Source organism: Asparagus officinalis, chromosome 7, assembly GCF_001876935.1.
Source record: "Asparagus officinalis chromosome 7, Aspof.V1, whole genome shotgun sequence".
Classification (NCBI taxonomy): Eukaryota; Viridiplantae; Streptophyta; class Magnoliopsida; order Asparagales; family Asparagaceae; genus Asparagus; species Asparagus officinalis.
In genome coordinates, this window is record NC_033800.1 from 72,580,941 (window position 1) to 72,593,022 (window position 12,082).

General features: G+C 36.1%; 1 protein-coding gene across 1 annotated transcript; it reads right to left on the reverse strand.

Moving 5' to 3' along the window:
* Positions 5,440-9,572, reverse strand: LOC109850268 (tetraspanin-19-like). The gene is made up of 5 exons (XM_020420244.1): positions 9,187-9,572; positions 7,546-7,645; positions 7,325-7,405; positions 7,119-7,223; positions 5,440-5,832 (listed from the first exon to the last, which is right to left on the reverse strand). Exons 1-5 carry the CDS (start codon positions 9,333-9,335, stop codon positions 5,638-5,640), a joined length of 630 nt encoding a protein of 209 aa, XP_020275833.1. The 5' UTR covers positions 9,336-9,572; the 3' UTR covers positions 5,440-5,637.

Consider the following 12,082-nt stretch of genomic DNA (forward strand, 5'->3'; position numbering starts at 1 on the left):
TAAATATCAGGATAAAAAATGATAACTAAAGGATGCTAGTTCATGGGTGAGATGCAGGTACCTGATAACATTGTGATGGATGAAAGGCAATATGATCAAAGCCTATAAACCTACGATTCAAACAAAAAAAAATGTTTTTTTTCAGGGAAAAAGGAGCAGTTGCAGACAGATCAAAACCTACAAACTATAATCCATGCAAAATCCATGTTCGAACCTGACATCACAATGATTTTCGACTACGAAATACACCCAGCTACCTGACATTTTCATCCTCCTTGTTCAATGCCTCAATCATTCTCAACTTCTAGTGTCAATCTTCCTACTTATTCAAAACAATCCACAAGACCCACGAAAAATTTCTTGGTTAAGGACGAATTAACCAGTAAAATCATAATTACTCCCCAAAATCCACCATTTTACAATTTCATTTTTTTCATCTGATTTGATTGAAATTAAAAAAAAAGGAGAGATATCTATTTTGAAGTGGGGGGATGAGAGAGATCGATCCGATTTTAGAGCTTCTATGGAGAGCCGAGGGGATGGGAGATAGAGGGGACTACGGCGTAGGAGGGCCCGACCGGGCCGGGTTCCGGGCTGGCGCGGGTGATTTTCCTTTTTTTTTATTTTTTTATTTTTTTTTATTTTTTTCCAAAATTTTTTAATGTTATTTAACTTATAAATTATAAAAAAAAGACAAGAAAAATAACAAAAACAATAATTTTATTAATTACTTAAAATGACATAAATTACAAATAAGAAATGATAAAAACATATTCTTTATTAATAATTGATAAATCAGTTACAAATTACAAGTACAAATTTATTTTGGAATTAATCGCATCACAATAGATAAGTAAATCCCAACTAGGTTGGCACCTACTCACCTATATCACTATCATTTGCAATTATTTCCAAAATAATTCTTTACAAATTGTAAGCTAAGATATAAAAACTACAATCTATTCTTTATATCTATCTGCTAGTCCCAATTCTTCAAATTTATCTTCAATTCCAGCCATCCGATCGATGCCTTGCGTTCGCTTCTCGTACCTCCACCAATCTTGTAAGCACATCACCGCTTGTACAGTATACGGATCCAAGCATGTCCTATGATCGTCGATCAAACGACCTGCTGTGCTGAAGGCGGATTCCGAAGCTACCGTCGAAACCTGCACTGTTAGTAAATCACGAACCATGGTGGAAAGTATAGGATATGAAACTGATCCATATACTTTCCACCATTGCAAAATATCTAAAGCATTTCCTTGACATCTAACTAAAGAAGCAGAAAAATATTCATCTATTTCAGAAACCTCCGATGATGACGATCCAAGTCCAGATCCACCAGTTAGCTCGGCTACCATTGCATACCTATCAAAACTTACACTTTTACCTCGGGCTCGGGATGAGCTCGAAGAAACCGAAGCTGCAGACTGTTGTGCAGCTACACCATGTCTAGCTGCATACTCATCATATAAAGTTTGAAAATAATTTCTAATAAGTAAATGATGAGTAGTAGCATTCAGGGTGGTTCCATCATCTAAGTCTATAACCTGTCCACCATACAATGACTGTAACAAACTTCGAAGGCCAATATCCTTCAAGCATGGATCAATAAGAACCCCCAAACCAAAAATATGAGGAATAGGCCTAAAATACTTATTAAATTTGCTCTCCATTTCAAAAACCATAGGTCCAAAAGTAGCATCCAAACGATATTTATCAAAAAAATTTTGAATATTTAAAATTTGTAAAGCAGCTAAAGTAATGGTTGGATAATAACAGCCAGATAATAACATGGTAGCATCATAAAAAACTTGTAACATTTCATTTAAATTACATATAACTGTCCATTCATCTTCAGTTATTCCATAAGTGCTACCAGAACTAGAACTAGAAGCATAATAGTTTATAAAATCAGTTATAATGTCTTTATATTCTATTGCTACACTTAACATTGCATATGTGGAATTCCACCTATGGTCAACATCTTTTGGAATTAGTCTAGGCTTTACATTTTTTCTTTTACAAAATTGTTTCCATCTTTTAAGTCTTTGTTCAGAAGCACTATGCATGTAAGCAACTGTTCTAACCTTTTCTATCATGGGTTTAATTTCAGTAAATGCACTTTGAACAATTAAATTTAAAATATGACAGATGCACCTAATATGAAAAAGATCACCATGACATGGCAATGATAAAGATGATCTGATAAAATCAACAGCTACATTGTTATTACTTGCATTATCTAGTGAAAGAGAAAATATTCTTTGTGAAATTTCTAATTTCATAAGTTCTTCAATTATTAAATTTGCAACATTAGCACCAGTATGTGACTCTTCTATTGCAATAAAAGAAACAACTCTTTTAAACATTTGCCAATTTTCATCAATCCAGTGTGCTGTGATACATAAATATCCAGTTTGTGCTCTAGATGTCCAAATATCAGAAGTTAAAGAAAATTTACAGTTTAAATTTTTAAAATAAGAAATTATTTTTTCTTGTTCTTGCTGATAATATTTTAAAATATCACGTTGACAGGTTTGACGAGAAAATTTTTTAAATGCAGGATAAAAACCATCTCTAAACATATCTTCAAATTCATCATCTTCTACTAATTTAAAAGGAAGGTTTTTAAGAATGATAAACCTGATTACGCATTTCCTGGCTCTGGCAGCGTCATAGTTCCAACTACCGAGACTACCAGAAGAGGAGGATTGAGAAATCATGGATTGTCGGATATCACCTTGAGGAGGCTGGCCTTTGTTGTGTTTATCTAAATGGCGTTTGAGGTGGTTGGTGCCGCTCTTATGATGAGCTTGAAAAATCTTGCCGCACAAAGCACACTTAGCCTTCTGGGTGAGGATCCTACCGTGTTCATCCTTGGTGACGTCGATCTTCTCGTAAAAATTCCACACATCGGATCTTGGCCGTTTAGGAGCTCTTGGTGCAGATTCGTCGCCACCGGATTCGGGATTAACTTCGGTAGGAGGACTGATAGTAGGAGGACTCATAGTAGGAGGACTCAATTCAGGATCGGGAGATATGTTTTGCTCTTCATAATCAGATCCGGAAGCCATTTGGGGATTGGATTAGAAAGTATAAATAAGAGAGTATAAGAGTATAAGAGAGAGTATAAGAGTATAAGAGAGAAGAGATGAGTTTTTGGTGTGAAGAAAACAAATGAAAACCCCCCTCTATTTATAGAACCAGCCCCCTAGGTAAATGACCAAAATAACCTCACAAAATAGCCGTTTTTTGACCGTTTTTGAGGGCAAAACGGTCAAAGGGCCAATCTGACCGTTGTTACCGGGCCGGGACGGGCCGACCCGGCCACAACGGTCACTTATTCGCTGCTGACCGCTTGAATCCGCGGCCAGGCCGGGCCGGGCCAGCCCGGCCCGGCCGCGTCGTTTTCACACAACGGCGTCACCAATGTGACCGTTGTGGCCGGCCCGGCCTAATTCCGGCAACGGTCACCACTGGTGACCGTTGCCACCCGGGCCGGGCTCCGGTCCCGGGCTGCCCGGCCCGGGCGTTGACCCGGTGGCGCACTCGGCCTGGCCCGGTTTTCCGGGCCGAGGCCGGGCCGGGCCGGGCCCGGGCCAGCGGGTAAAATGGACAGCCCTAGTCAAATCTTTGCCCCAAGTGAAGACAAGCTTCTCCTCAAGACTCCAACGGGTATATGAGTATAAACTGTTTCCTGCATGTCACGGCGGAGTTGGGGCTAGGGTTGGGAGGGGGAGTGGGTTTCTTTTGGGGAGATGGTTGAAGTGAGGAGAGAGAAACGAGTTTGGGGAAGGAATGGAAGGTCATAGGAATGCTTTTGGGGGTGGTGACGTGGCTGGCTCCACGTAGGCGCGAGTTCAACTAGCGAGTTAAAGAGCGAGCCAAATAGCATTTCCGATTCACAAAGAAGGCAGCAGAGCGCTTTAAAATTTGGGTTAATTCACAACAAACTCCCGTAGTATCACCCAAGTGCAAATAGACTTTATAGTTTTGTTTTTATAAACTCATAGGGTGAAAATTTTTTTTTATTACTGTTGAAATCATTAAAAATGTTTAAGGATGTCAGTGGACCCTCTATGGTTTTATTGGTGAGGATAGATCCCCTTTTTCGAATTTTAAAAGAGTGAAAAGTGTTCACTAAGAGGTATATTCGCACCTGAGCCAATATTACAGAGGGTTTGTTTGTAAAAAAAATAGAACTATACTATTTGCAATTGGGTAATACTACAAGGACTTAAAGTTTTAACTATTATTTATATGGTTTAGGGCATCTTCTCTCGTGGAAAGTGCTCTAATAAGACTTGTGTTTCTTAGATATGATGTATACGATGTATGTTTTTTATGGAGAAATATTGTAGCCAAAAGTTTTTCATTAGACTAAGAAATAATAATGTTGTCTAGTTACCTTACGAGATATAACTCCAACAGATACAACATATTTTAACTTGGTTTCTGGAAATTGACTAGACTCATCAAGGTTATGTTTTTAATTTTCTTATCTTTTAGGTTGTCATTTGTAATTTTCATTTTTTTTCATGTTCTATATGTAGGTTTTGGTTTTTTTAAACTTTCATATATTTTTTGGGAGTTTTTTGAAATTTTCAAAAAAAATTGGGGGCTATCTTAACTTTGAGATTTTTCTAGGAGAGTCCTGCAATTTTCATAATTTTAAGGGTTTGCTTGTGATTATCTTTTTTTTTTTTTGGTGTTTTTTGTGTAATTTTTAGATTTCTTTGTTTAAATATGATTTAACATGGGTGCAATTTTTTATATATGATTTCATGTAGAGACTCTCTACATGAGCATTTTTTTATTTCTATACCTACATATATGGTTATTAGATTTTTTTTTCCCTTTTTTTCTAAGTTATAGATTGGTTATCTATGATATGACACATGTTAACACAAAATAGATTGGTTATCTATGATATGACACATGTTAACTTTTTGTGTCTTTAGAAATGACATATCTCATTTTCCTATGTCTTTACAAGTATCATTAACTTCTCATCATATATAAATGAGAGAGAATGAATATCGTAAATATCTACTCCTCAAATTAGATTCATTTACATCTAGACATAACTTGCAGTTACTAGCGTACCAAGGTTGAGGATTGGATTTTGGATCCCTTTTAGTCCTTGTTCTGCATAACAAAAATCACTTCTCAGTCATTATCATCTGTTCATATTGGTAATGTTTATACATCCCAAGTGCAACTATCACATTGCATAAATTCTTATTTTTCACTCAACATAAAATTAAATCCGTCTATTAAATCATAAATCATGTTTGATGGAAGAAGTAAACTCTTGGCGGTCTACAGTGACTGAAATAACAACACGAAATCGATGGCATAAACTCCACGAACAGATTGCTTCACAAAAGGAATTTGTATAAGTAAACATTAACATATCGTGCGACATTTAAATGTACATTAACTTCAAATCTTGTATTCCCCCAAGTAACCCTCTGAAATGAGATCACAGTTAAGGAAAGAGCAAATCTAGCTCATTCACCTATTAAAGATGTATACAGTACAAAGGATTTGTCAAACAATGTGTCAACTAGCTAAGCTAACTATAGATAATACAACTACAGAGCTTTACTGTCAGCTATATTACACATTTCATGAACTTTCAAAATTAACATTCCAAGATTCATTCTTCTGAGGTAAAACGGGGTCAGTTACATATGATGTCCGTGGAGCCTGATTTCTCAAGAGAGGAAGCCTCGTAGGTACATAGTCGTCGTCGCTGTCATAGTTGATCATGCGCTCAGGACCAAGAACTCGAAGAACCATGGCAATAAAGATAGAAAGTGCCTACATAAAAAGAGGAAAGAAAAAAAATGATAGAACTTAGGTAAATGTACTTCAAAGATCATAAAAATCAAACACGAAAAGGTAAAAACTAAAGCATAGGTTGAACATAACTTTTAATCGAATAAAAGGGAATGCTGCGCGCATTGTATGATTGCATGTTTATTTGATGGCTCAAGCCCATAATGCAACCCTATCAGCAGCCTTAAAGAGAGTGAAGAGTGGGTAAGGAGTGTATTCTCTTAAAATTCCTATTTGTTCGATACCGGTTCACAAAGAACACCTCCATTAGCAACATCAAGCTTCACAAGGTCTCATCTCAAAGGGATTCACTTCTCAAGACAAACCAACACAAAAGGAGATGGCACCAGGCAAGTGAAAAATGAGCCAATTGAGAAGCTCAATGCAATATTCTTTTATCCTTTCCCTATGCAATATTCTTTTATCCTTTCCCTCCCACAACCACCTTCTCTTCAAAAAAATAAATCTTCATTACATCTTTGTGCAACATTGCATAATATCATGATCAGTTCCTATTAAGTGTTGAATCCTAAAGGATGAATCATTTTCTTCCTATGATATTATAAGGTAATTGGTTTCTTGGAAATCCTTGGGGATGAATCATTTTCTTCCTATGCTCACGAGCGGTAAAAGGAAAGGGTAATGAGAGGGTAGAGAGCTAAAACCTCCCAAACTAGCCACACAAAAAATGCTGACAAATTAAAAATAAAACATTTGAAGGGGCTCAATGAGTTAACTGCCAAATCAATCAGAGATTAGGCCTTTGGTCCAATTGTCTAAACTCTTGTTAGCGTTAGATTTCATCAAGCAGATCAAGCGCTTCCCTATTGCATCAAGGAGAAGGTTGCACTAAAAACTTATAAATAACCATCTTCAGGCAATTGTATATGCATAAATAACAACATAATGGAGAATTAGTTAGACTAATTGATCTCCTCTGTCATCAATTACTCTCGATCAAGCAACGAGGTTCTTCTGCAACCTCCCACCATCAATACATTGAAGATATGGATATCAATAAGACATCAACAACTAGTTGCAAATGATCGACAATCTTGGATAAAGGTATGCATAGTTAACCTTGGATAAAGGTATGCAAGGTTAATCGCTCCTATATTTCGTTATATTATACGATATATCAAGAATTACAACCGCAAATATCTAAAGAACAAGCTAAGCATAGTATGATACAAATAATGATGCCTCTGGAAACATGATTTATCAAATATATGATGCCTCTGGAAACATGATTTATCCAAAATATATACCTGTGTAGCTGCAATAGACAAGCTTATCCATTTGCACATTTCAAAATTTGATCTCACAAAATCTTTGAATTCATCAAACTTTCCTGAAGGATCATCTGGAAAATCCTATTCATTGATGCAGAGTCTATTAGTAAATCACAAAAATCATAGAAAAGCAAAAAAGAAAGGTCCTATAAACAAAACAAAAAAATCAATGAGATTACTACCTCTTCCCAGTTTCTGTTCAGGAAAACATCAGCAGTAATAGCAGCCTCCAATGCAAGGAGTAAAAAAACAACCACCATGTACTATGATATCCATTTAAGGTCAATAAGAAAGGCAAAGGATAATACTAGATAATATAAGGCAGGAATTCATGGAAAAGCATCTTCATTTTGAATAGAACGTGAAGAAAATATTCTGATCTAGTTTCATTAGAAAAGGATACACAAGAGAGGCAATGGCCGTTGGCAGTTTCAGCAGCAATGTATCCAGAGCAAGTTATCAAGCATAGTGAAATTCCTAGACCAAGAAAGGCGTACATGAACCTGCAAGTTTGCCAGTATTTATATCTCAGGCTTTATACCATTTAGCCATTTAGCAAAGTATAACAAGCTGTGCCATCTGTACGAAAGTTAAGCTCATTATCAAATAAAACTAAGAAAAAAACAAAATTCAGGAATAAGATGTACGGCTGCCAAAAACAAAAATAAATATCAGTTGTCTGCTTCCGTTAAATATGAAAGTAGCAAAACCACTAATATAAGTTGTGCTTTAATCCAAGATACAAACTAAAAACTAATATGTATGAGCACATATAAAATAAATAAGTATGCTTCCTTAAGTACATAAATAAGTATGCCTCCTTAAGTACAAATATGACAAGATGGACGGCCAGGTGTTGCTGTATCAATGCATATATAAATTAAGTAGTGAATTCCTATTGAGGGATACCAGAAACAATTCTTAATGGACTGTGTTGCCAAGATCACATCATTAGTCTCATTAAACTACTATATGCCTGAAATACAAGCTAAATTTTGTATTGGAACATCATTCACATAGGATTCCTAGATGTGACAACTAAGAACAGGAGATGATCGTCTTAAATCACCATTTAGAGGTCAGAAAAGCTTCACTTTTCTTCAACCACCACCCTATGAGAGAACCTAGAAAGTATTCCAGATAAAGAGGGGAAATGATAATAATCTCGTGATAGCATTGGATCCACTCTATGGCACAATACAAGCCATAGAGCCAAATGCAACAGGGTACTAATAATGATCGATAGCAAACTAAGGTGTTGTTTAGCAACGACTTAACTGAGGGGTTAAGGAAAGTCAACCCCTGGGTTAAGGAAAGTTAACCCCTCCTTAACCTGCCAATCACAATAAAATTTTACAATGAGTTAAGATAACTAAAAGAAAAAAGATAGCCCATATTAATTCGCCAATACAAAATTATAAGAGAGTTAAAATAACACCTCTAGTGAGGTCAATATGAGTTAATCCCTCAGTACGAGGGGTTTACTAATCCATCTCTATAAACGGGTCAAGAGAACCCCTTTATCTATAAAGAAAATAAAGAAGAGCACAAGAATTAAAACAAATCTTAAACTAAATCGTTAGCCAATTTAACGCTTTTAATACTAATGTATTAACCAACTTAACCCTTTCTCCTTAACAGCTCCATAAAAATTTTCCAAACGGAGAAAGGCCCAACTCCACTGTATCAATTGCAACAGTGTTATATCTATCGTCGGTTTCAATTTAATTTTCTACAATTGCTACAATCATCAAGCTCTCATGATTACTACAAACTAAAATTCTAATTAAATTTATAACTCGTTATCAACAAGTAAATAGTGTTTCCTTCCATCAAGCAACTTCTTCCCTATTCCAAGGAGACCCCACAAACAGACCGCTAATCATAGCCTTCCTCAAAACAAACAAGCATCCAAACAGACAGTACAGTAACAAAAATTAACCACCAAAAAAATAATAATAATCAACCTCCAGTTCTACACAAAATGGGCAACCAAGATGCAAACTTTGCAGGTAAACTACAAACAAAAGGAGAGATTTCAAACCAAGGAGAAGCCGAATCGGGCACGCCATGCCGGTACCAAACCCGAATCAGCCACAGAGAGTACAGTATCATCCCCATCCCAGCGAACCCTAGGATCGAATTCACCACCTTCAGCGTCGACTGAAGGCAAACCCTAGCCCACCTCCCCATTCCCTGTGATTCTCACCTCAAAATTCCTCCTTTTTACGAGGGGCTTTAAGAAAAAAGTGGGTCTTTTTTAATTTTAGCTTGGGTTGTAAGCAGAGGATAAAAGAAGAAGAGAATCGCGATTTTTTCTCTCTTTTCTGAATTTTTTTTTTTCGCGGCTGCGGACAAAGATTTTGTCTTCGAGAGAGGGAGGTGGGAGTTTGTGTTGTGCGGTTGACACGTGCGTGGAATTTTTGGATGCGGAAGGTGATGGTTTGGTGTGGAGAGGGGAAATATCGGATTATTCTTGGGGGGAGTTGTTGATGGGACACTAGAATTTTTGGTATTTTTCGTAGATGATGCTATAATTAATAAGATATTTCCAAATCATTTACTCCCTTTGAAAGAGATTGTTGTGGAAAAAAAATTATTAACTATACTGGCCCTATTCTTTTTTATATTATATTTTAATCATATATTAACTAAATTAATTAATCATATTACATGTCACTTTAATTTTGTCTATCTTAACTTTAAAACTCTCAATGTAACTGTAAAACTCTCATACTAATTATGAATAATGCATAATACTATATTAATAGATAATTGCAAGTTAATAACTTATTTTGGAAGGAGTAGAAAATATAGAATTGTCCTAAAATTATATCATGGCACTCACATAGGAAAATTATAAAGAATATTCTTGAGTACATAAGTACAAACATGCAATTTTATAAAAAAAACATTAGGATATTTAAGTGCATTAAGATATAAGTGGAGGTATATGAGTATAACTTTCGTAAGCTGTAAGGTATTTAAGTTTAATGAAGCCTATAAAGATTTGAAGCATTTATTAACCACAAGCAATAATATGTGATCCCTTTGATAAATAATATTCATCGTATAGTATGAGGCCAGAGGCATAGCTTATATTTATATAGTACAGAAGATGTGGAAAAGTTTAAGCTTCATATTTTGAATAATCTCAATATTCCTATTCTTTTTTGATATTATATTCTAATTATAAATTAACTAAATTAATTATCATTATTATGTACAAACATGCAATTTTAGAAAACATTAGGATATTAAGTGCATTAAGATATAAGTAGAGGTATATGAGTGTAACTTTCGTAAGCTATAATATATTTAAGTTTAATTAAGCCTATAAAGATTTGAAGCATTTGTTAACCACAAGCAATAGTATGTGATTCCTTTGAAAATAATATTCATCGTATAATATAAGACCAGAGGCTTAGCTTATATTTATATAGTACAGAAGATGTGGAAAAATTTAAGCATCATATTTTGAATAAGTCTCAAGATTTTGAATTATAAATGAAATTATATATTTCGCTTGGAATCATACTCCCTTTAAAAGAGGAAGTTGTAGAAAAACTTTTCTACGGACTATATTACCCCTATTTTTTAAAATATTATATTTTAATCCTAACTAAACTAAACTATGACACCCTAGGGTTCACACAAGGCTGTAGTCCCAGGTGAAACCTGGATTGTCAAACCTGCCAAGCACCAAACACCATGTTGTTTGCGTCAAAAGTTGGTTTTGTCATGGAATTTATTATATCTTCAGTCGATTACAATAAATTCAAAAAGAGATAGCCTTTTTATAAGACTTCTTTTACACAACAAAATAAAAATTACAACTCTTGGGAAACAAACGCAGGATCGTTGTTTGGATCACTGCTTGCGTGGGATCTTTGCCTGTGCCGGGGGTGCGTTAGCCCGTGGACCACCAAATCACAGATTCTGATCGAATCGTGAGGGGTTTATAATTCTGACTTCGTTTATCGAAGTGAGAACTTGAAACGATATCTTATCAAGGTAAGATAGTCGTTCTTCTTGAAATCAAGTCAAAGCCTGAATATCAAGGAGTTACAGAAGCTCGAGTACTCTGCCCTCTCTGCTCTGAAATCAGCCTGTGGATGCTCTCTGATCAGCCTCTCCCAAAAAAAATCGATCTCGGGGGGTATTTATAGCCTCTGGGATGAACAGTTCTTCCGAGACAGTGTTTACTGTCTCGGGAACAGTAACTGTCTGGCAGTCTCGGGTTCCGAGACAGAAAAGACTGTCTCGGCCCGTGAGACAGTAAATACTATCTTGGGAACAGTAACTGTCTGGCAGTTTTCGTTGTAACTGCCTTCCCACGAGAGACAGTAAAGGCTGTCTCGCACGGAGAGACAGTAAAGGCTGTCTCGCACGGAGAGACAGTAAAGACTGTCTCGCACGGAGAGACAGTAAACACTGTCTCGCGCGGAGAGACAGTAAAGACTTTCTCGCGCGGAGAGACAGTAAAGTTTGTCTCACGTGCGAGATAGTAAAGACTGTCTTTTTTCTTTGATTTTTCGATGATCTCCTCTTGAGCTATATTTGGATATCTATTAGCATTTTTTGACGCCTACAGATACCCCCTCCAAAGTGTTCCAGATTTATTCTTTTATAGAGGAGTCTGGGACATTTTGGATAAGACAGGTCTTATTTGCAATCCTTTCAATACTTGATTGACTAGATCGTGTAGAAAAATGGCTCCAGCCCTTGATCTCTTCATCCATTAGTCTATTCAGTTCTTTGTAGAATAGCTAATGCTTCTCCGGCCCTGCGTTTATCGCTTGACCATTGTTGAGACCTTGAATCGAAGCTGGTATTTCCAGATTGATGTTTGTATGTCCATTGAGAGTTCATCAGGTTATCCTTAAGAATATTCAGATTAATATCCTCCAGAAACTGCCTGTCGAGTGTAGGAAACAGTT